Genomic DNA, 25,699 nt, shown 5'->3' on the forward strand with positions numbered 1-25,699 from the left:
AAACAGATATTAAAATATATTAATTCCGGCTTTGCTCTGGAAGTATTGAGTCATGCAGTCTGTGTTTAACCATTGACTATTGACATTCCATCCCCATGTTAAAGTTGTAGCCAGGTTTTTAATCAAATTTGTCTTAGTTGATGTGAGCCACCTACAGATTGCGCTGATCTAAATTACTGATTTCTGCCAATTACACGATGATTTTTACCAAGTCAAACTGATGGTACTTATTATGATCTATAGCAACTGTTGTGACCCAGCAATTATGTCAGTAACAAAAAATAAGGTACAAAATAGAGTTTTAGACACTAGCGCAATCTGTGACTGGCTCACACAACTACGATTTTTTTATTGGCGACAGCTGATCCATATAGATGGGAAACTTTAAGAACTATTTCAAACCATGCCCATATGTTTGGCTGTAAACAAGTGAATTGACTTTGTTCCAATATATACGGATATCACCACAGTTCCTAAATTTTAGCATTTTGACTGTACTTAAATCATTAATATTCTGAGACGTTCTTAATATTCTAAGGAACACATCCAAGTGAAAATACCTTTAATTTGACACCTCAAACGTTGAAATCCGTCCAGCCATATTGATAGATAGGTACCTAATTAAAGTAAAGTTTACGAGTTGAAATCTGTCCAAACCCAATGACAGTTCGAGTTGTAATTAGTCATAACATGGTGGTTTGGAGTAAACCTTAAACTCACGATTACTAAACTTAAACATATATTATGTAAAAAGAGATATCTATGAATCGTTGAGAATGGTCTATATATTGGAAAGTATTCCAGCTACGAAATTAATGTGGCTAATGCTAAACCAATCCCTACGAGGTTATTTTTATACACCATTTTGTTTTATTTTGGGTTAGCTTATGTGTAAGGAACCACTTTTGTGTTTTCAATCGTCTCAAAAACTCTTTCCTGATTCTCATGTCTTTGACAAGGAAGTATTTTATCGGCCCATTAAACAAGTAACCATCGAGTAGCCCAGGCCCTTTAAGAGCGCAGCAGCTAATAGTACACTCTCCTTTGTAATTTTATCCCATTTTATTTAATCAACTGGATCACGAACTTTTCGGAACCCAGAGCCCCTTATTATGGCTCCATCTTGCAAGTGCTGTTTCAAAATTCTCCGCTATCTTCATCATTGATCACTGTAATGGGACCTTTAACGTAATTCTTCCTAATTCTAACGTAATTTGCAGCTGATTCTATTCAGCACAAAAGCTTTGATTAAAACCTAAAACCTCCGATTTATACAAGGGTGTCCCGTAACTCTCTGACATATGTATATAATAGCGTTATTGATTAGGTCATGACAAACATATTTCACCATAGGAACTTGGGTTTGCGGTGCCTAGTCTGTCTTTATTTTATACTCGTAAGGTCCAATAAACAAGTATAAATGTAATAATTTATAATACAGAACTATATAACTTCAATAGGATTTAGCCTAAGTTAAAAAGAAGCCATTTCATTTCTGTGTACACCACTGACAATTTATTAATAAAATAAATGAAATCATAACAAATTATATACTTTTCATTTAGTTAAATTATACCTCTGTATCTCAGTCCTAAATAATTATTTAATTGAAACAATCTTACTTTAAGATGACCTTCCGTAGAGCTCTATTTTAATACAGGAACTCGTCTGTAAAAAAATATACAAATGCATAAATATTACTAATATAACTATTCTAAATATAAATTTCAATTTCCATTTTCTTTCGTACAACGTGCTTTTTGCAAGTTAACATACTTATAACCTAATTTAACATATTTTAGAATTTGAGGTTAACCAACAGTGAATATTATTTTCCCATATCCATGTTCAATAGTATTTTCAATACAAATTTTAATTTCAGATTTAACTTTCCTAGATTATAATGGATAATAATATTTTGTACTTACAATGTCTACGAGATTTGCCTGCCATGAGATACAGAATTATGAATGAAATCAAACTTTGTGAGGGAAATGAAAAAAGAAACAATGTTACCACTACAAACAATTAAAATAAATCAATTATGCTTCTTACATACTATAACTAAATTTGCTGGATTTTTTTTAAACAAACAATACAAGAATCAGTATAAATTATGTGTTTTTTTAAGAGATTAATAACTCCTAAACGGTTTTAGGTACTATTTTTAAACGGTTGATGATTTTTTACTATAATTTTAAACGAAAAAATCTTAACAAGATAAACATGTTTGCAAAGTCTCAACGCTGCATCTCAAACGGTTTAGGAATTATTAATTTCTTTGTAAAAAACACATAAATACAGATAGACGGAAAACTACAGACCTATGTTCCTAGAAATGTGTTTGTCTTGACCTAAGCAATAACACTATATACATGTGTCCAGAGAGTTACGGGACACCCTGTATAACTGAAGCCACCTCTCTATATAATTTGCAAATCATCTTGGCCTGCTTTTTCTTGGACTAAACATTGCTAGACAATTATCAATTATATCCGAGCAATACGAGAAGACGTTTCTTTGTCCCTCACTCGCGGAGAAGGATTTTCAGTTCAAAAACTTGAAAAGGAGCGCCTTTTCAAGTTTTTGAACTGCAAATCCTTCTCATATAAGAATTTAGTCACGAATAATTGTCGTTAACTTGGTACTCTCTATGTAGACTTCTTATCCTACTGTAAAATATAAAGTTTAATTTTGTGTATAATTTTAATATACGCTTGAATGGTACAATGTTGGCTGAATAATTTCCTCTTAATTTAGAGACGATTTTCTAATTCTCGTTTGTTCCTTGGTTCCTTATCAAATATAAACGCAAGTTTTCCATAATTTGTAACAAATAAGGCGTGTATTTTAAAATGAAACTATTCATTGTATTTTAATACAATGATCACTTGGATATTCTTACATTGGGCATTTTCAGAATTAACGTAAACACAAATCCCCCTCCTCCAGCAATAACAGCAATAACTTGGGCAACCAGCACTTATAAGGTGAAAGAATTCCGAAAATTTGCGCTTATGCCCGTGACATTTGGACACCTGCCTGGTTTTGGTAAGGCGGTGGTCCTATTGCGTCACTGAGTGGGTGGGTCTTATCTCATATACACTACAGAACTGCTGTACTGAGGTCTTGTACCTGTAGTGGGACTGCTTCAGTTTACACATATACAAGTATACTCTCTTATACTATACTAGCAAACCTGTCGTTTAATTCATTTGGAATTTTAGTTTTACTCCAGTTTATTTTAGTTTATTTTGACATAGCTATAACGCTAATTGTATTTGGTTGATTTGGCTGAATAAATGACTCATGACTTATAATTGTTTAACCTGAGTAACTTGGGCCTGCACTTCTTGATTTTTTAATTCATATAACTACTAAAAATCTGATATATTATGTAGTAAAACACTTTTTCGAGCCACGATGTAAATATTTTCATTTTACCACATAAAATATAACCAGCTCCAGCAGCTCCCTTAATATATAGCGCAGATTCAAATGTATTCATGTGTTCAAATGTAAACAAATCGTTTCTCCATAAGGATAACATGGAAACTTTAAAAGCCACTGGGGCAGAGCCCTGATGGAATTTCCTGACTATTACCTGACTTAATCTTTATTACTTAATCTGTATTCTCTGAAGATCTTCCACTGAAAGCGAATCTGCGTTGGTCAAGGTAAAAGTAAAGTACTCTGTGAGGAGTAGTATGGCCTATTTTATTCCTTGAATTGTATCGTAATTTTAATTCTTCATCTTAAATATTCTTAATGTAATTTAGAATCGTATTAAATTACGTCTAGTACACTCATATAATGGTAAAGATGTCTTAAATCGTTTTTCAAATATAAATTCAAACACACAAAAAAACGGCGAAGGAATATCCATCGATATATAACTACTATCTCGCCAACAGATTGATTTTGGGACAAGTATTCTCAATTTTCATTTTATTTTCATCCACTTAACTTATTTCCAATTTTTTCTTTGTATTTAGCCTAATTAACCCCACACCCTGTGTATAAAAATAACAAAGCAGGCTATTAGCAGACTTGTAAGACGTCAGAATTCGATTCAGAATCGTTTATTGCAATAATAATACTAAAACTTACAGGGCAAAAGTCACTAAAACTACCCAAACAAAATCAGACCCATTAAAATAAAGATACAAACTTCAAGAGGTACATACTGTTTGCATTTTAAAAACGAAGAAACACTGTAAAGTTCCTTATTAACTAAACGTGAAATAAGCATGAGAATAATAATTAACAGAAACTATTTTAATAGGCCTATCTATATTGAGTAGGTATTCCTTCACGCAATTTCATAGACATTCGAGATTTCAATGTACTAATAAAATAGCTATAAACAGTTTTAAACTATAACGTTACAGTTATACTTCAATACATTATTGAAAACGTTTTAAGTCCTAGTCCTTCCAACTGTGTGAGTTTTACCACTGGACAGAGCAGGAGGAGACGAAAAGAATCCGCGCCGTTTTTATGGAAACTGCAATTGAGTGACACTTACGAATACATGGCGTCGCTACCATTGAAGGCGAAACCAAGACTTTGGATGTATTTCAGGTAGAGAAGGTAAAATCACAGCCACCTCTGTGTGGCTGTGGTAAAATGCAAATAAATATGCCTAACCGGCCTGTAGTCATGAGACTTCTGCATTGTTCAAACTACTCACTAAAACACCCCTACTATGTTGGTCACGTTTATTTAGTCAGATCAACGTTATCTAAAAAATTGACTACTCAGAGCTTGCAACGTTTCTTGCAGTACAATCTTTTGCTTGGGCTTTAAAAGTTTTAATTTTAACAAAATATATCAAATTAATTGTTTTAAGGTTGGCTATGGTAAAAATATTCTCCCAAGACTTTTTTACCCAATTTATAGAGGTTTATGCATGTAAAAAACAAAGATTTTGGACCATTGTAGCATAGTTTTATTACTCTTTGATTGAGGTCTTGCTGTTTATGTTTTTGTAATTTTTTTTTATTACAAGTTGCAGTTTTGCTTGATTTCGAGCAACAGGTTAGCTAGTAGTTTTTAATTCTGTTACACCTTTTTTGAGTGTGTTTGTGCTCTACTATCTGTTTTCAGGAAACGTCTGAGGATGCCACGAGCTCCTCTGACAGAGCTGTAGCTGGACGATGAGCCAATCCCGGGACACGACACTGTTAAGTACTTAGGGGTGGCGCTCGACTCAAGGCTATGCTTTACACAACACATTGACAAGAAAGTCAATGAGGCGAAGGTGGTCCTTGGACTGATGTAGCGATGTAGCCTATGCTTGACGTCATAACCTGCTCTCAATCAACACCATAGTTTGCATGTCCTATTATTAGAACGCTTCTGCATGATGTATGCTTCAGAGGCTTTGGTGGATACTGGTCAGCAAGATGAACAGGTCAACAGGAAGCGACAAGAAGTCATCCAATCACGGATTGTACGACGGATTACGCGACAGCCATGGTTCGTGAGAAACTCAAATATCAGAGCATCAGTCGGAGTCCCAACGCTGGAGTAATTTACCATAAGGAAATCAAGGAAACTTTTCCACAAAGTCGCCGAATCTACATATGATCAGATTACATCAGAGAGTTGTGCAGGCACTTCGAACTATCAGAGGACTATGGAGGCCACGGCCAGTCGCAATCCTGGACAACCCACCTTAGGTTACAGCATGTTACATTAGGGCCTAGCTAGTCAGTCAGTCAGTTCAGTCACTCAGGCCGTTGCTCACCTTCACCAAGAAGAAGCTCAGTCAGTCGGATCAATCACCTCTCAGCATGCTCAGGTTAGGTCATGCAAAGTAAGTTAGTCAGTCAGTCAGTAAGAAACCCAACCACACAGTATGTACCCTTTGGCATGCAGAGTCAGGCGAAACCAACCGCCATGTAAACACTAAATCATGTTGTTACAGAGTTGTCATTCCAGCAAGATACGGTGGACTCCCGCCAAACGCTGTGATCACCCTGCCACAACTGAGTGGAGGGGGAGGTGCTCTTAGTGGGTATGGTTGAGGTCGGATGGATGTGTGAGTCACACAGTCTCCTCAAGGACTGATGGCGTGCTTAACTGCACTTTACACCTCCCAATCAAGGAAAAAAAGGTTTGCTGGTATCCATGGCTTGTGAAAGCTTTAGTTGAATTTGTTCAGCTCTTCTTCAGTGGAACAGATTCCCCTGCTTCTGATAGCCTGGCTGTAAGGCCAAATAAAAATTCTCTGCTCTGTGAGTTTGCTTTTATGCAAAGAGAATTCGCTTTTATTCTCTGCTCGGTGGGTGTGAGCTGTTATAGTGGAGTTATTGGAGATGGTAAATAGGTTTTATGTGGATTCCTTCCTGTTTTAAGTATGCCGGCATTATGTTTTAAGTTAACATAAAAAAAGTTGAGTTAGATGTAAAGGTTTGGAAATTGAGTTGATTCAGTTGACAAGAAGGCAGTGCCAAAATTGATGATAAAGTTGTCAATTTTTTTCTCAAGGGTTTCAGTTGGCAAGAAGACAGTGCCAAAATTGATGATAAAGTTGTCAATTTTTTTCTCATTAAAGGTCCAAACAAGAAATATTTTGGCTAAGTAGCGGAACCTAGCACAAGGGTTTCTGAGTTTTGTCAAGGAACATTTTTGATTGGTCCTTTTAAACCAGTAGCTAATAACTGTTGTAGTTACTCTAAAGATTAAATGACAATTTTTACTACAGATTAAAGGAGTACTGTATACATGCCTACTTTTTAATCTGTGGTTCTACATAAAAGTAACTATTGTCGGGACCACGTAAGTTTGCAGTTGGTGGCAGCCAATCACAAGACGAGGCTAGTGCGACGTTGCCACATCACCCATTGACATCACTAATAAAAATATACAAAGCTATATTTTCAAATCAGTTGGTATTGTTAGATTTGGCAACACCACACCGTTCTCATTGGTTCGTTGAAAACCATATGGTAAATAGGCTCCTCCCTCAACTGCAAACTTATGTGGTCCCGACAATAGATGCTTATTCATGTGCTTTGAAATGAGGTGATGAATAAAAAAAGAAACCTAGACCTCCACAAACATTTTGTGATTGTTCGGAGGATAAAATATAGAGTGGTTCAATAAAAATAGTTAAGCTTTATTCAACTCATTAACTACCGACATTCACATTCCTGATATACAAAAGAGTTACCTAGGGTAGGGAAAGTGTTAGAGTTTTTTTTTTAAGTTAAATGCAAAGAATATATTCAGTGAACTGTGCCTAAAATTTATCAACAAAAATATATTTTATGCTATTTACGCTTAAACTTTGATGAAAACTAATACAGTAACTCACCGCAGAGCAAAGTCAGGTTCTCTGTTCTGAGCTATTTCACAGAATTCAATATACATTAAAACAGAACATTTTTTAAGGTCACTATGGTTTTGGTTGTATTTTTTCAACATGAATTTAAAATTTTGTATTTTACTTTTAGACATTATCTATCTCACTGCTGTATTAACTACAAAGGGTAGTGAACAGTATGCACCTGATCCTACAGAATATCCATATTTAGCATTGATAGAAGTTAAACAAGAAAAGTAAGTGCACATGAATAACAAGACACATGATTGTTTTAGTGGTATTCGTTTTTAACCACCAGTTGCTATAGAAATCCAAACTTAGTCAAAATGGTTGATCATAAAGAATGGTCATTAACTTTATTTGTTAGAGGCATATAGAACTAGACATCCCTCCCCATGTAAAGATTGTTACCATTTTTAAATCAAAATTATTTTAAGGGAACAAATAGAATATTAATATTAGCCTGAGGTGCATTCTGTGGGTGGTTCACTCAGTTTCTTAATTGACTATTGACTATAGTCAATGCTATTGGATACAGATTTAGACATCCCATTATGGACCAGCTGTCACAAATTTTTATTAATAAATGCACTTGTGTGAGCCAGTCACAGAATGCGCTTGTGTCTTTTTTACTTGATGTTTTGTTGCTGACATATCCCCAGTGCTATTATGGAATAGTTATAGATGAGACGTCATTACAGTTGCTATAATAGGTTATAATAAGTAGTTCCATCAGTTTTACTTTGTAAAAAACATTGTGTAATTGACAGAAATTAGTAATCAGTGCAATCTGTGGGTGGCTCACATCAACTATGGTGAATTTAATTTAAAAACACTGATACAAAAATTTAACATGATGAATGGAATTTATAGTTGTATTAATGGTCAAAGATAACGTCCTTTTTTAATAAAATATGTGCGACAGTCTATATAGATGTAATATTTACTTCAACACTTGATCCATTGATTTCTTGTTGACTTTTTAGAGGTTGTGCTTACAAGTATTTTGTGTAATATAGCATTGATGTTGGACACTGGAAGGAGACTTTTCTAAATATTGTGAAACCTGATTTGCCTTGTTGTCTTGCGAAGAATTGAAGAAGTGTTGAGATTAATTAAATACATCCCTCTTATTGTAGGATAACATTTTGAAATAGTGCTTTTTAGGATTCACCTTCTGAGGGAGAACACAGAGTAATGCTTTCTGTGAGCCTTGTTTTTACAGAAATAACTCTTACAATGGTGCTAATTAATGCTGTAAGGGGACATGCTCCCACTTTTATGAGAATAAATTTATACAATGTCTATTCATAATATCTAATATCCCATTCCTTATGGTTGGTTTTCGTCCCCATGCTAACAGTCTTCAATCACCACCATTTTTCACATTGCTATCTGCTAGTAATTATTAAAAAATTCTTGCTGCAAATCACTTAGCTCAAACTATCTTTTTTCTGTTTTGACAACTGCAGGAATGTCAGTAACTACTACAACGGAGTGTTTGCGTCTCTCTCCTGGGTGATGACAGTGTCCGCATCACTAGCGCAGGAGCAGACAGGCAGACCCAGGAACAACTCATTCCTAGTGTACGGTGGGTTGGACTCCTTCAATGGTACTAGAACAGCTCAGGCGCGGAAAGTTAAGAAAATTGTGGTGAGTCAACTGAATATGTAATTCAGTCGTTATTTAAGTTTTTTGTCAGAACTGTACTAGTGCATCTTATGATTTAGTAAGTTGGTAAAGATTTAGTTTATAAAATGTCTGGCAGATTTTAACTAATTTTCATTAGACGTTTTATCCTATACTTAAATTTGAAGGCTATTTTATGAGTTTCATGTTGCTGATTTTTGAGTTCGCTGATGTCAACCAAATGTGTCCCTCTTATTTTCTGGTAGATTTTAGTATTTTAGCTTTACTCTTTGGTTTCAAATACCAAACTATATATCTCGAAGTCACATATTCTCCAAAATCATCATCATAAGACTGCTGGTCTCGAAACTTTGTTACAGACTGATCTGATGGGTTCAGAAGACAACAAGTATTTTCCAAACCTGGTCCTCCTCAGATTGGAAAGCTCCTTCCTCAAGAGCAGAACACTGAGGCCAGCTGTGTTCAACGTGGGCAAGTTGAGTTTGAGGAGTTTGATGGTTGGATGGGCCGTGGATCATTATACTGGTCTGCCTCTCTCTCGTCCAGTGTGAGTTTGCACAAAACATTACCTGAATGTCATGATTATAATGCTATGTAATCCAGCCACCATAAGCTGTAAAAACCCTTGAGTACAACACACTTTTATTAAATTAACTTAACACTAAATATTAAATAAAATAAAATTAAGATATCCAATTTGCAAAGCTATAAGGCTCTAAACAATTGTACAGCTTTGTTCACAATGTAAAGAGTGAGCAATCAAGGAGGAGCTGTCAAAGAGCAAATATTGACCATGTCAATGTGACTCATAATCTGTAACCATTGACTGTGTATAGTCAATGCTGTAAACTTAGCACTACAACTATACATGAGGAATCAGAAGTGAGAGGAAGGAATTAAATCATAGATTAAACATACTCCCTAAGTGTTTAATCTATGATTAAAGCAAACACAAAATTGAGCCTGTGGAATTTTTGATTGAGATTTTATTTTACATAAAAATTGCCATTGATCATTTATAAAGTTAAGTATTCCTAAAAAGTGTTTTGATAAATTTATACACTTTATTACTGTAACCCTTGCAATATAATTTTGCTGTTCACAATTAATTTTTGTTTGTCGCAACATCACAATGTCGCTGGGATCACAATTGCTAGAGTCTCCTTGTTTTGCTGTGATCACTGTACATTGAAAATATTCAAAAATTTTGCCACAATAGCGGGAGAAGATCTTGAAATAGCCGCGATCACAGAAAATTATCATGAAGACATTATGATAAATGCATACATTAAATTTATTATTACTTAACTATTACTATCTTTCTACTGGCAACCATACATTTGGCAAACATTAGTAATTATAAGATAAAATGGTTACTGCATGACATATATTTTAACTTTCAGAGTGTTTCCTGTAAAGAGTTTAAGCTCAACACAATGTTCACATTACGCTCTAGTAGAGTTTAAGGAACAATTCTGTGCTGTCCGTTATATGTCCTCAGAGAAAAACTTTCGTCTTTGGGAAGGGGCTTTACTGGTGGACAAGAAGAATTACGTTACTGGGCTGATGCAGGTAATGCGATGATTTGTGTGGATTGAAACAGTTTAAGCATTGATTAAATATCTTGAGCTCACATTCCATCGTAATCTCCATTTACCTAATCATGTGTCAGTTATTACTCCAACTGTACCACAGACATTACAGAAATCACAAGGATTTATACTCCGACATTAAAAGGAGATGAGCTGGATGACACGGTAGCTTGTTAAACATTTTGTAGAGCTCACATTTTTTTAATTTATCAGTAGCGTGGGGAGTGAACATCTAGACTCACTTTTATTTTGGATTCTTCATTTACAATGCTTCCTTATAAATGCCACAGGAAATATTGGGATGACTTTGCCAATGTTCCGTTTTCTCTAATTTTCAAGAACACAAATACTTACTACTTACTGGAGTGGCCACTGGTACCATAAGAGGTACTTGGCGTCGCCCACGCACTGCTGGTCTCTCTTTCTTGAGCTTCATTTTAACTTCTTCCCAATCTTATATATCTTTTTGAACTTGATCCAGACATCTTAGCTTAGGCCGTCCTGGTGGTCTTCTGCCTTCGGGGTTTCTATCAAGTATGTTCTTTACTACGGAGTTTTGCTGTCTTCTCATAGTATGCCCAAACCATCTCAACAGTCTACTTTTGATTTCCACTACAGTGGGTCTTTAATTGTTGCGCTCTCTTAAAAAGTATTGAATCCTCCCAAGATGTTAACAATTTAGTTTTTATTTTTTTAAAGTGGACCTCTCGCACCTATTCTTAAGAGGGTTCTACCCGGTCAATTCAAGATGGCGGCTACACTTGCTAATGTTTCTAAATATTCCTCTACGGTACAAGCATTGACTATACACCTCAAGCTCTCAACACTCTAAAACTAATTTGTTACCAATGATTGTATGTTTTTTTGTGCTCTTAACATATCAGAGCTTGCAATGGATGGGGGTAAATTGATGTTTAACTATTATTTAGAAGCTAAAATCACTTGTAAAAAGACTAATTTACGCAGATTTGCAAAATGATTTTATAAATACTTACAAAAACAATTACAAAGTTTCAGTTCATCCAGGGCATAGTGTGGATCTTTGTGAATATTTTACAGTTCATTTCAACTCAATAAACACTTTAATGTAGCAAGATTCTTTTTTGTAGGACCATGTTTACGTGGTAACCAGCCGGTGGGTGAAACCCTCTTAAAGGGGTTCAAACTGTGCCTCTAGAAATATGTTTCTGAACATTTATGGAATTACTGAATCTCATTATTTCAGTTTACCACTTACCTGTCCAAGAAAGATGTTGATAGGGCTTTCATGGTCGTGGTACGTCTCAGCTACTTCCAAACATTCTGGGAGTTTTATGTGATTGACGCTAACAAAACTTTCCTAGAAACGAAGTTTAAAGATGATATCACATTTGATCCTTGGATAACTCCAGGAGGAGAGAAGAGTAAGTAAATCTCTAAATTCATCAATTTAAAATAGTAATAAAGTAAAATTACGGAAAAATGAATTTTAAGTCAAATAAAACAATGGATTAATATTAAAATTAATTTAAAATTTTTCCAATTAGAGTTTTAGTGTGTGCACATCTTTTAAGAGATATTTTTACAGTGATTTAATTTATAAACTCATTGTAGGCTACCAACAACCTATTGGTGTGCATAAAGGTATGAGTTAAAGGGATGGGATGAAGGATTTAGAGACAGATCGGTCCAGAATTATGAAAACATTGCGACAGTTGGCCGTGCAAGTAAACAATATTTCCTTAGTCTGAATAGTTTAATTTCTTTACAATTCAACTTAAAAGTTTACTCTTTCATAGAAAAATTCAGTGGGGGAAACTGATAAAATTAGGTGTAAATATACCTACATAAATACAAAATTCCCGGGGCTCACCTGAACACTTTTAACTTTCTTGCAGACTTGACTCCTGCTTGACCTTCAGTATCCAATAATCAATGCCATTACATAGTATGTACTCGTAACTCGTACAGTATAGCACTACTCTTTGATTTTATATGTCCTATTTCTACTAAATAAAATCACAAATTCACAATAGAGTAGATTAAATAAAATATGGATAGAAAACTGGAGAATAAGAGTTTGTTTTCATAGAAAATTTGACTCTAAAGGATTTTACCAGACTAACCAACACAAGTAGACTGTTATCTCATTGTAAATTGTGAAGCTAGTTTTTGGAGTCTAGTACATGTTGGTGACACTATTCACTCTAGTGTCAACGAAATTTTGGTTATATTATGTTAGGGTTAGTATTATGATTTAGGATTTACGGTTTGGTTATTTAACTAGGGTTCGAGTTATTGTTTAATCATTTTATTTGGTTAAACAATGTTTTAAATTACTGGAATTATAAGAAACAAAACAAAGCTCGACCTCAGCTAACAGTGCACTGGACGGAACTAACAATAAAATTGTCTTCAGCAGATCCATAAGAATGAGAAATCTACTAAGGGAGTATGTTTTATATATGCTTTCACTGTGGCTCTAAAAGCTTTTTAAAAGCTAAAAGCCAATGGTTTACCTGAATGTTAATTCTGTTGTAGATGCTGGGTCTTGCTTGATCTTGCTAAGGATTGGGCCATTGGAGTTACTGCTGTTTTCCATACTCCTCAGCAGAAATTTTAATTTATAAATAGCAAAATTATAATGTTAGAAAATAAAAAAAAATAAAAATGTGTATAAGTGTTTGTCTTTGTTCAAATAAAATCATTCTTTTTTCGTTATACTCAAAGAACATGTGCTGAATAGAGTCAATAAAGGCTTTAAATACAACAGGTTACATACCTTGACGTCCACAATTCCTCAGTTGAACTTCTGTTGACTATTTTCGACTGCTACTAAGTTAGTCATTTATTTTCAAAACGAACGACGGAAGTTAAAATATTTGATTCATTGAATGTTGTTTATTTGTTATTTATTTTATATAGTGCTTAATATTTATTTTTATTTGTAGCAACTGTAATCAGTCAGCAGCCTGACTTGTTTCCCAGGCAACAAACTGTCTGCTACATCAATAATGTTTCTCTGTAGCAGCTGAACAAATCAAAACACTCGTGAATAGGTTATATTAAAAGATAATCAATAGTTTTATAGTATGTTTAAGTTTTGCTACACATTTTTCTAAATTGGCTCTTGGTGTGTATATTTCAATACTGTGACGGGTCTGTGTATTTCGTATAATGAAGATTCAAAATTTTTCTGGTGTATTTATTGTTTCCTTAAGTGTAATGAGTCATTTTTCAGACTCTAAATATTTGCTTCCTGTAAAATAATCAAAAATTTATAACAATGACATAGATAAGATGAGGTTGAAGAAAATAATGCTGCGATATTTTCCTCCAGGTAATTGAAATGTTTTAGTTTGTGAACTTATATTCTACGCTTTTTGTATGACAGAATCAGCGTTAAGCTGTCTACTGACAAATTAGCACCATAGCTGTCAAAATATTTGAAAACCTTAAAAATATAGCTCTTTTTTACTATTCAAGCATTTTTTTAGATGGTAACACATACGTTATAAAGAACGATTGACTATCTTAAAAAGATTAAAATACCGTACTGTAAATAAACAAAATTATTTTTTTTACTTAACATATAGCCTATTCTGCTAAAAACTAGAATAAGACGTAGTAGTATATTTAAAATAGCCATGTGTAATCTTAACACAATTCTGCAATGGCTTTTATATGCTTTCGAAACCTTGCTAAAAAAACTTTCTTACGTTTTATTTAGCGCCAAAGGCATTTGGTTACGGTGCTGTAATTTGTATAAAGATGGTATGATTTTTTTCACTATTGGAAACCAAGGGATAGTCATTTGAAGGAATAATGCATGTTTTCCAATAAAAAAAGTCTGGTAAGTTTGTGTTTATCCTTATACACACAGTAAAGATAGGTAAAATGTAGCAAATTGCCTTACTAGAGGTAATATCCTGATGAGTTGCACACCAGATTTGATCAAGAAGGATTCGAACCCCTGCCGTAGAATTACTTTACCAAGTTACCACTGATCAGGCCTCTTGTCCAACACAATAGGGTATCAATATTAGTACAATTTATAATTCTCCAGCCTAGTAGATAAGTTTGCTAAGTTTGTAACATTTAGCAAATATGTTTTTTTTGATGGTTTTGTTATATTTTATTCGTGATGATAACGTACCAGCCTTTGGAGTCTTTGTTTGATTAAGTTGGGGTCCTTGTGCCTGGGCATGTCAGCCACCTATGGGTTTTTTGCACTTAGCTTGAAGACAAAACGCTGTGTAAACCTTTCAAATTCATATGTATATTTTTTCCCACCCAAAACTCTATAGGTAACCATTGGCAAAAATTTGAGTCTCAATCAAAAGTTATGTATGGAAACCAAGAGTTTCGTAGTGAAGTTGGATGTGTATGGAGCTAAGGTAGGCTTCAGACTTTGATATTTCCAGTAATATTCTACAGTTTAATTCATCATTTTACAGGTATAGGACTGGAATACACACAAGGAGGATGTGTGAAAATCAAAGAAATTGACTTAAGTGATCTAAGTAGCAGGTGAGATGGCTTGTTGAAGAATTGTTTGGATTTAGACTGAGGAAATATGTCAGTTTCTAAATATGTTAGGTATCTGAAATTTGCTGTCTATTGCCATATGAAAAGTCAGAACTTTTAAGTTTGTATGCTCTTTTGGCAAACCGATAATAGTTATGTTAAAGATAATTCACACTGTTAATGTGTAAAATTAATAAATATGAGACACATAAAGTAAGTCATGCAATTTAACTCCAACTGCACACAACACATCAAAAACTGTTACTTCACAGACAATTTTTTGATTGTTTTGTTCTAGAGAATGTTTCTAAACATTTAAAAACACTTACACTTATGGATTTCACCTAAAGGAATGTTTAAACAAGATATTTTGGAATTTTTTTCTTTGTATCTGCATTGGTGGCATTTTTACATGAGAAATCACAAGAGGAAGTACTTAGACACTTTTAGAGAATGCCATCCAAATCCATGTGTTGTGGATGTGCTGGGGAGCAAACCCGTCCCTTTCCAATCGAAGTCCGAGACGCAACGGGTAACCTTTTATCTAATGAACAACGACAATACAGGTGTATACACTGTTAATATTTGTGTAGATATAAAGTCAATGCCATCGTGATGGAAAATGTCCGTAATAAACCTTTGAATAAGTTTTATAACTTTGTGATGCCTTGATCAGACATAGTATAGTGTACATATAGGCAATGATAGTGTCCAGGTTCTGCATATTTTTATATCACCATATTATTTGTTGGTCAAGGATATCTCGTATTTCATCATATACTTATCCTTTTCAGTACAGATATAGAAGAGCTCGCATTCAAAGTTGCCAAGGGAGAGCCTCTTATAACTCCTAACATTCATCACCAGCTAGTGGACTCTCTCGGACGTCTGCAAGAGAAGATATTCAACACTACAGTTCAAAAGTTTTACCGCCACAAGACACTGAAAACACACCTACTGCCCATCACAAACGTTGCTTTTGACAAGTTTGGGAAGAAGTGAGTACTGTATATTGTAACAATCATTTTATTCACAAACACTGCATTTAATCTACATACACTTTATACAACACATGGCTTCTTCAACAAAATAAATTAAGTAGTAAATCTTCATTAAAATGTACTTACACAAGCATTGATCTTAAAAAAACCACAGAAGAATTTTTTCCTCGGAAAAATGTTAAGCCATTGGTGTCCATCCTTCATGTGTACTATAAAAACACTGTGTGCGATCCATCAGACATAGCTATATTAGAGGAATAAATTTTCCATGTGATTCATTTGATTCTAAGACCATGTTACAATACAGCTGATAATAAACAAACTAATGTCTTGTAATTTCTCCATTTCAACATCCATTAGTTACACTACCCACCTGCAAAAACTGTTGTGCAGTAGAAGGTTCATTCCACTTTAGTATCAGGATATATGATCACAATGCTTTTTACCATGATGAAAATAGTATAGGTCGACTCAGTATCTAAATATGAACTACTTAAGTAGGAGCCTCTCTGTGTATTATTTCTCTGGGCTGATATTTGCCAAGAACCATGAGAGACAAGATGCTATGAGCAAGACCTTTGTCTCTCTCATGTGTATTTAGTTGGACATTGTCAAACAAAAGCATAACAATATTCATCTACACAGTAGCGGAGTCGACTATTCAGTCGTAGAATATACTAGAGCCAAAGCAGTAGCATGCAGAAGCTGTGCATCATCTCTCTATATGTAAACCCAGCAAGAGGATGATTATTTGTCCTTGGTCCTGGTTGACACTTCTGTATGTTTTTTTTTTTTTTTACATGATAGATCTATATGATAAGACCCAGACATTATGTATAGTTATTTGTCATTAAGGTGTTAGTGTAGTGTATTGCTACAAATTTAACATGGGGATGGAATGTCTAGGAGGTATTAGTGTTTTAAAATGTAGTACAAGTGCATCACACATGCTGCAGGTGTTTGACTGGCAGCTATGACAGAACTTGCAAAGTGTGGGACATTGAATCTGGGTCAGAGATTCACACTCTTCACGGCCACAAGAATGTTGTATATGCCGTTGCTTTCAACAATCAAGGGTAAGTATTTCTACTACTCTGTTACCTGTAGGTACTCCTTTTATGAGAGAATTTTGCTTGAAGTTTATATAACTATAGCCTACTATAATTATCACACCATTATATTAAGACACAATGCGTAGAATCGTAGCTCTGTCAATGGCAAATATACCAGCTTTTCCTTTGTCAGAATCATTTATTATTACTGCTAATTGATCAATGAGACCCCAACATGAGTTTAGTTACAAAACATTAAAAAGATAGTGACTTTTCTCATTATTGAACATTACTACTTCTTATTACTAGGAGAACTGTGTAACTACTCACTTACCCAGCTGTTAATTTTATAACTAGGACGTCACGGTGTCGCACTAAATGTGTGATTTTACTAAACTACGTAGAACAGTTTCCAAATGCAGCTGTTTCAACTTACTGAAGGATGGCGCTGCCTATGACCGATATGCCTATAAGCACGTTATTAGTCTCCATTTCTCCTCTATTTCCTCGAATTCTCAGTGAATGTCAAAGCTTTTTATTTCAGAAAGAACCTGGAACTTAGAACTCATAATCTCACTGGTATAATAAATAAACATTTTATATTCTTTAACAGTAAATTTTATATTTAAAATTATTTCACGATAAAAGTGTAAACACAATGATCATTTCTTAAGCGACACTGCTCAGAAGTGTCTTCTACAAAGAACCGTAGCCCAGCAAAAGACCTTGCTATAATGGCAGCAACGTAGAACTGGCCGTGTCCAAACACAGGTTTCGGAAGAAATGCTACAACTTTGCCTTGACTGTCCTTGCACTTTGTTGATGGTCATTGCGAATGCCGGGAAAATAGGGAACTTCATCCGTTCCAACCCGAAAGGGAGCACAGTGCCAGAAGGTTGCAAGTTAATTTTTGGAATCAGTACACGGAGTCCAGATGACACTGAAGCTAAATACCACTACGATTACTGTTATTATTTGTCCGGCAAAGATTTAAAATACCCCCACCGTAGCAAACCTGCAGACTTAGCGAATTTCCATTTGCCTGATTGGATTTAACCTCAAATGTCTCCTTAAAAAAACATGTATATTTCTTATTTAAATAGTTTAACAAGTACTTAGGTTTGCTGCAACAGGGAGAGTAAAAAAGTGTTTTTTATTGTAGAATGTTAATACTGTAGTTTAGTAAGAAATGAATGTATTTTCTAAATTTGATCAAAATATAGTAGAGTTTAGAGTTACATAGTTCCATTGCACTCTTTGACACATAGAAGCTGCTAACTGTAAAGCACATAAGTTTAAACTCACTGATAACATGTTTATGTACACCATTTTTCAAGGCGCTAAATATTATTGAAAAATCTATATTTTGTTGCCAGAGACAAAATTCTGACAGGGTCGTTTGACAAGACGGCGCTGCTATGGTCTGTGGAGACAGGAGAGTGCAAGCAGAGTTTCTCAGGTCACTCAGGGGAAGTTGTCTCAGTTCAGTTTGACCCTCAGAAACAGCTGATTGCCACTGCTTCCATGGATACCACAGCGCGACTGTTTAACTTGTCAACAGGTAATACTACGTCTAATATGCACAGTACAATATAAAATCAAAGGATTCAACTCTCACAACTCAAACTTAGACAGACAAGTTAATTTTAGTGAATTCTAATCAGATTTGTAATATTTTCATTTGAGTGCTTAGTGCTATTTTTGTACTGTCACCTATTGTAAAGTAGTTGTCACGATATTAAGATACTTCAAACTTTCACATCTATAATATAGTTCCCTCAATCCAAGTCATTGACTTTTAATCAGTAATCCACCAAAAGTACCAAGTTGGTAATACAAAAATAAATAAATAGTCCTTCGTACGGGGCTAGCATATATAAGTATAAAATGCTTATTGCTGTTATGGGAGAGGACACTGTTTAAGAAAATTTGGTTCTTTTAATTTATCTATATGCAAATCGGGAATGTGAGCTTTCATCATACCAAATTTCAACCCTGTCAGTTTAGTATTTTTCGCGTTAACTTGTCACAAACATCCATCCATTCATCCAAACTTTCTCACTTATAATATTAGTGTAGGATGAATATAAAATAGCTGGAAATAAAATTGTCTTCAGCTGATCCAGGATAAAAAGTCTATGGAGTATGTTTATGAAGTTGGGATTTTATGACTCACATCGAGTTTTCACCTGACAACTCATTTTATATTTTAAAGGGCAGGAAGTGTCTGTCCTGCAGGGTCACAGTGGGGAGATTATCAGTCTACAATACAATCACTCCGGGACTCTTCTACTGACTGGCTCATTCGATAACACTCTAGTGCTTTGGGATACGAGGACTAACGGGTAAATATTCATAGATTGTTAATTTGTGAAAAAAATTGTTTTATTTTGCATTCACTTTGTGTCTATTTATGTACAGAAGGTGAAATGCAATGTCAAACACTGTGTTTAACTGTTGAGGGTTTTTAGAGGCTTTGGGTTGCTGCCTTGGTTGGTAAGCATTATCACCTCGTAGAACTACATTGACAACGTTGCCTTCAACTACTGGTTATGGAAGGCATTTGTGGATTTATAAGCAAATATAATAGAAAAAGGCATTAAATGATACATATAAATATGTGATTTTCAAATTAAGTCATGCAAAGATTTTCGGGGGGGGGGGGGCCCTCGGACCCCCCTTTTTGATAGGGGGTTTATTCCATACCCCCTAGACCCCCGGTAAGTCTGGCGCCACTGTCGCCCATTGGAAATCCCTTAAAATAAGGTCTGATGAAAGCACATCACAATAAGCATACAATTTTACAATTGTGCAAGATACTATTGGAAAGTCTATTTGCAGTAATTAAAGTCAATGGTCATATGTAACATTGATGTGATAATGAAATCATTGTTAAAATCAACACTTAGCTGCAAGTTTTTAGAAAGAGTTATTGAAACTCATTCGCTCAAAAATGCTGCTATTCCACCTCCAACATTCACTGGATTAGTGGATTGTCTCCACAATCTAGACATATGGTCTAAACACAGCCTTCTTGAGATGATTCCTTGTCATTCCTCTATCCACATTGGCTTCTTCAATTCAGAAAATTGGATAACATGTTTTCCCTGTTCTTTGAAAATAAATATAAGGTTAAGGTTTTACACTTCTCTATTTTCAATATTTATGCGCTTGGGACAGGAAGATAGAACCGATTTAAGTTACACATGATTTTTGTTCCAGCAAAGTAGGAACGCTGAGTGGTCATGAGGCAGAGATCAGCAGCTGTTTGTTCAGTCATGATGAGAGTCTGGTAGTGAGTGGGTCCTTGGACAAGTCTGCCAGGATCTGGGATGTCAGGACCCTCACGTGTGTACACTGCACTAGAGGACATCAGGATGAGGTAATCAGATTTTATGTGTTGCTTAATTTAGCTAACTTTCTCTTTAGATGAAAACTGGTTACTATAGATGACTGTCTACGTAGGTATCTTGATTCAAGTTAGTACACAGCAGACTCCCTCTTATCCGGACACCTTTTAACCGGACATCGGTTTAACAGGACTACACTCGGCAGAAATGACATCTCTTTAACCGGAAAATCATTACATTAGTTTAACCGGACTAGATCGGCAGGAAGTGGGCGGTACTGAAACCACTGTTCTCGCAGGAAAGATTTGAGACCAGTAATTACGTGTCTAAATACAATGCTCTCCTAAATTTTAATCAAATATCACAGTAAATGGTCCATTTATACGAGTTTTTAGGGACATCGGTTTAATCGGAAAACCCGTTATCCGGACTGGCCTCGGTCCCGAGGAGTCCGGATAAGAGGGAGTCTACTGTAGAACTCCTCACAGTTTTGCAGTTGATTTGCTCCGTGTTTGTACAGAGTGACTGTCACAATCTTTCGCTCTCTGCTGTTCGGTTCTTTTTATCGACTTTAACTGTGAAAGGAAGTGAGCATTGCCTTAACAAGAAGTAATCTGTGATCAAATAAAGCATTCTTTTAAAGCTTACAGTGTGTATTAATCTAAAAAAAACACTCATGCAGGTGCTTGATGTATCGGTGGATCTGCGTAGCCGACAGTTAGCCACGGCCAGTAGTGACTCCACCGTCTGTCTGTGGAACGTGAAGCAGGATTGTACCTTGGTCTCCACTCTGTCCGGTCACTCACAAGAGGTCTCCAAGGTATTTGTCATCAAACGGTTTTCAAAAGCGAAGTTTTAAATAAGTTCTTATAAAAAAAGAATTGTTTGTCTACAATTTTGAAGAGGGAGATTTTTGTTTAAGATACATTTCTCCTTCACTAAGAGGGCCGACAGTTTGAGTTTTCTAGATTAGTAGAAATATTATTAGCTGAGTGGAAATAGTTTCCATAATCCGAAGGTCAAGAACAGAGTGTATGGTCACCTAATTAAAATAATGAATTAACAATGAAATTCAGTAAATATTTGATGATTCAAAACCTTATGTATGTATGCAAAGTGTGTCATTAAAAATTCCTCTACAGAGTGTATTGTTGTGCAATTCACTGATCAAACATTGTAGTAGATTAAATTCCCTTTTCAATGCTTTGCTTATATGCCTGAGTGTGCAGGTGCTTTGCTTTACTGATCAATGTACATTAACTAAAGACGGTCTTAGTGATAAACTGATATGGTCAGATATGCAAGATCTCGATGATAGCTTCTACATTGGCAAATGTTGTTTGTAGCTCAAATTATAAACTTTTTACCCATACTGAGGAATTCTACTTATGCTTAACAAGACATACGTTGATGTCCGAGTCCGAATATCCGAACGTCCCAATTTTTTGAAAGTCGATAGCTCTAACTTACATATTTTATGACTAAACCCAAGCTTATAGATTGCTCTTTTTAGAATAGTGATTGTTATTGATCACCTGTTTAGGATTTTCCTGTAAAATACTCCTTATTTTAACTATATAACGTTGTTAAATATTTTTTATTCCATGGCTACCTCTGGCCACAGGGTGGCCCTGACTGTAGGAAAAATATAATGTGTAATGCAAAATTGACTTTGCTGCACTTGAGAAACTTTGCTCGAGTAAACATTTCTCTCATGTGCAACAAAGTGCCACTTCGCCCACTAGTTACACAAATTACTGTTGTATTTAGAACATATTCATCTTGTAAAGTGGTAAATTTTACAATACAATATGTTTCTCTTTCAGGTATGCTTCAATCCTGCAGGCACCGCAGTACTGACTGCGTCCCAGGACCACACAGCTCGACTGTGGGATCCTGGCACAGGACAATGTCTTCAGATACTAGAGGGACATTCCGACGATGTCTTCTCTTGTGCTTTCAGCTACTATGGAGACACTATAATCACAGCGTCCAAAGACAACACGTGTCGTATTTGGAAAAATACTGTAAATAAAGGATGAATACTCAATTTGTTTGTTCAGTCCTATCAAGTTCCTATGTCCCTGTCCCCTGTATGAGGGTCCAAAAAGAATACAGCTAAATGAGCCATTCACAGAATGTTCTACTACTACTATCTATAAAACTTTATTTTCTCCCTTAGGTTTTGTTTCTGATATAGTTGATGTGACATCAAAGATGATATAGATGGAATAGATCATCTTATCCGTTTGACTTGGTTAACAACGATTGTTTTTGTAAATTATTTTTGTGTTTGGTATACAGTCATTTACATTAGTACTCAGTACACTAACTTCCAACATGGGGGTTGAATGCCTAGTTCTAAAAATAGTCAAAGAAATAAATTTCTTGGAATAACTCAAGTTTAAAGCATTTTCAATCAAATTCACAAGTGATCCACAAGGTAAGTAACTATCAATGTCGTCTAATACTATTTCTACTTTTTGTGGCAGTTTGCAACAACAACAAATTATTTTCACATCACTTACACTTGGCCACAAAACTCACAAGATTCTTTATACAAAATTTAATTTACCGGATAATAAAGTAAAAATATACACAGAATACTATTAAGAAAGACAAAGTCCCTGAAGAGACACTTTCCAATTGGTTCTGAACCCCTTCCAGTGTTCTCAACAAGATCTCAGAGAGCGATGCAGTCTTCAGTCTCGGCTATCTGTCAAATCTGCTTCCAAGCATGATCAGGCCGAAGTAGCTGTGGGAGTGTCTAAAGCTTGTGTTCCTGTGACCCTCTACTTCCTTAACCCAGAGAAGGTCTTGTCTCTCCAGTCGAAGGACCAGAGCCGTGAAGCAGGTGTTGCGTTTCAGCCCAGGGCCTGCAGTGGAAGTCGTACATTGGGCAACCTCGTGGTCGTTGTGGTTTATGTGGAATCCACAATGGTTGTGAGTGGCTGAGTAGAAAATCTGAAATCACGTTTGGATTGCTTTGTTAAAAATTCTTAGATTGTAGAGATAATGTTTGACAGAGTCTATTGGTAAACTGATTGATTTGAGTAGAGTGTAATAGAAATCTTTATTTATGTTGGGTGTAGGACCATGCAAATGCCATCCGTCTAAAAATTATCTGCTTTAATATTAAATTACAAAATAGTTATTTGTGTAACTAGTGGGCGAAGTGGCACTTTGCCACACTTCTGACTGATATCTTATGAGTTAAGGTAGTTCAGGGGTTTTATTGCTCGCCTAGTAATGAAAAAGTCGCCGGTTCGATCCTGAAAAAAGTGTGTGTATCTTTGAAAACTGGACCCAGCTGTCCTTCAATAAATGGTCTTCACTAATGAAACAGCTGGTCAGTTGGTCTTAGTCAGTAAACAAAGCTACACAAGCCAGCACACTACATTCAATTATATTTGGGTTAAAATAGCACATAGGTGGCGTCCCCATCTCAAATTAATATGAATGTGAATCAATCTTTGACGTATAAATTAAGTAAACTTTTATCTGTCGTGAAAGTAAATGGTTTTGAAATATTCAGGAACTTGCTTGGTGAACAGATTATACATATACGAATTTTATAGATCCAAAAAACTAAAATCATGCAGATCGTCCTTTCCCTCACCATTATTTTGTAGACTAAGGTTTAACATACTCTACTCTACTCCCTATTATTTTTACATCATGGCCTATTACAGTAGAAACTCGATTAACCATCACCGTTTTTACCATCACTCGCTGTTATCCATCATCCAGCTCCGTTACTTAATTTCATTTTATTTTATTTCACTGTACGAACATTGAACAAGTACAACATAAAAAAACAGTTCTGCATTACTCTTGTTTGTGAGTAATTTAAATATAAATATGTATTATTCACTTTTACAAGATTTAATTTCTTCCAAAAACATTTTAATCAAGTTTCTTTACAGGTTTTATAGCGTTCTGTTATCCGTCTATTCGATCTCGCTTACCTGTCATGCTCCCGGTCCCAAGGGTGACAGTTAATAAAGGCTCTATACTGTACTTGTAAATTAATTGATGTATTATTTATTACCTGAGCATACACAAAATATACGCCAGACTTTTGAATTGTTACTTTCCCATCTTGAATAGGAAATAATCTTCTATCTTCTTCAGTCATCCAACTCGCAGGTGACCAATCCTTAAATAAGTTGTGTGGATGATACAATAAATCATTCCCTGGAAATAAAACCATTATAATAATATTAAATTCATAAATTGAATTACTATTTTTATTTTCTGACAAAAAATGTTGTTGGGATAGCCATAACATGTTATTTAATAACTCTAATGATATCAAAGAAAATGTTGAAATAGAACGTTTCTTTGTACATTAAAAATAGATACCGTAGTGTTACAATTCCATAAAATATAAAATTATCGCTCTAAAAGAATCATAAAATTTATTTCTGTGTTCCATTTTGAAATATGTACCTTTCTACTTGATTATGGATTTGAATTTAAAGTGGATATACTTTGGATATTGAATGATTAAACCTTTAGTTAATAAAAGAGTTGTTCCATTTGTTTTAAATTACTGTACTGTGTTGTTTAAACTACAGTACCATTAATGTATACTGTCTGTGAACCGAACAAAAACATAATTGATCTTTCAACTAAAAGCAGCAAATACAGAGTGTTAGTGGACTTGTGGTTTCCCAAAGTTTACTCATAAGTTTTGTAAAGAAATTATACCTAATATGAGAGCTTTGAGCCGTGACTATTTCCACCGGGCGAATGTCACGACTCATGATCAATGGTTCAAGTGTTTTTTTTATAGTAGGCTAGTTCAGTGTTTCGTTGTCACTCCACGACCCCGAACAAGGCTGTGGGTTTTTGTTCTTATTACTCCCACCGCCAAGCACTTCAGAGGTTGCGTGACAATCAACTAGTTAACCTCGCAGACATTTTTCCATCGTTTTACATCGCCCTTTTGGCACATGTTTTATGCAAAGTCAATTAAGTTTTTTTATTTGTGCTTAGTCTGCGAGGTTATGGAGTAGTTCAAGTGCGCCACGCGCGCCTTTTGGGGCCCAGGAGGACTACCGTTTGAAGTCAACCTTCTACGTTTGGAGCATGGGCGGAGAAACACTTCTTAGTGGGGCCCTCTTTTGGGATCCGGGCCGGCCACCCCCCTCTCCGTCGAACTTCAGCAGCCCTCCTGTGATGTGCGCCTGAAGACCCATGAACTAGTTAT

The 25,699-nt window shown here is 35.2% G+C and overlaps 3 protein-coding genes across 3 annotated transcripts in view; 2 read left to right on the forward strand and 1 right to left on the reverse strand.

Moving 5' to 3' along the window:
- The first annotated feature begins 5,368 nt into the window (after positions 1-5,368).
- On the forward strand, positions 5,369-13,582 carry LOC128989419 (uncharacterized). The gene is made up of 9 exons (XM_054411309.1): positions 5,369-5,455; positions 5,712-5,821; positions 5,933-6,018; positions 7,464-7,569; positions 8,806-8,986; positions 9,343-9,530; positions 10,387-10,555; positions 11,801-11,978; positions 13,506-13,582. Exons 1-9 carry the CDS (start codon positions 5,369-5,371, stop codon positions 13,580-13,582), a joined length of 1,182 nt encoding a protein of 393 aa, XP_054267284.1.
- Positions 13,583-13,619: 37 nt separating this feature from the next.
- Positions 13,620-22,526, forward strand: LOC128989420 (dynein assembly factor with WDR repeat domains 1-like). The gene is made up of 9 exons (XM_054411310.1): positions 13,620-13,894; positions 15,012-15,084; positions 15,876-16,079; positions 17,039-17,158; positions 18,511-18,695; positions 19,350-19,479; positions 20,357-20,516; positions 21,167-21,304; positions 22,311-22,526. The coding sequence occupies exons 1-9, from the start codon at positions 13,855-13,857 to the stop codon at positions 22,524-22,526; spliced, it is 1,266 nt and encodes a 421-aa protein (XP_054267285.1). The 5' UTR covers positions 13,620-13,854.
- Positions 22,527-23,035: 509 nt separating this feature from the next.
- The window catches only part of LOC128990462 (protein eiger), a 43,815-nt gene continuing 41,151 nt past the window's right edge, over positions 23,036-25,699 (reverse strand). The window contains exons 5-6 of the mRNA XM_054412832.1: positions 24,536-24,681; positions 23,036-23,448 (exon numbers count right to left, since the gene is read on the reverse strand). Coding sequence (XP_054268807.1) covers positions 23,197-23,448; positions 24,536-24,681 — 398 coding nt within the window. The 3' untranslated portion in view covers positions 23,036-23,196. The remainder of the gene's footprint in view (positions 23,449-24,535; positions 24,682-25,699) is intronic.

The sequence above is a fragment of the Macrosteles quadrilineatus genome, unplaced genomic scaffold (assembly GCF_028750875.1).
Source record: "Macrosteles quadrilineatus isolate MER2022 unplaced genomic scaffold, UCM_ALF_1.0 Scaffold_3__2_contigs__length_128488019, whole genome shotgun sequence".
Lineage (NCBI taxonomy): Eukaryota > Metazoa > Arthropoda > Insecta > Hemiptera > Cicadellidae > Macrosteles > Macrosteles quadrilineatus.

Coding starts and splice junctions, on each gene's coding strand:
- LOC128989419 (XM_054411309.1), top strand. CDS start 5,369: ATGTATGCTTCAGAGGCTTTGGTGGATACTGGTCAGCAAGATGAACAG. Junction 8,987..9,342: donor GGAAAGTTAAGAAAATTGTG/GTGAGTCAACTG, acceptor ACTTTGTTACAG/ACTGATCTGATGGGTTCAGA. Junction 9,531..10,386: donor CTGCCTCTCTCTCGTCCAGT/GTGAGTTTGCAC, acceptor TTTAACTTTCAG/AGTGTTTCCTGTAAAGAGTT.
- LOC128989420 (XM_054411310.1), top strand. CDS start 13,855: ATGAGGTTGAAGAAAATAATGCTGCGATATTTTCCTCCAG. Junction 17,159..18,510: donor GTTGCTTTCAACAATCAAGG/GTAAGTATTTCT, acceptor TTTTGTTGCCAG/AGACAAAATTCTGACAGGGT. Junction 21,305..22,310: donor ACTCACAAGAGGTCTCCAAG/GTATTTGTCATC, acceptor TTTCTCTTTCAG/GTATGCTTCAATCCTGCAGG.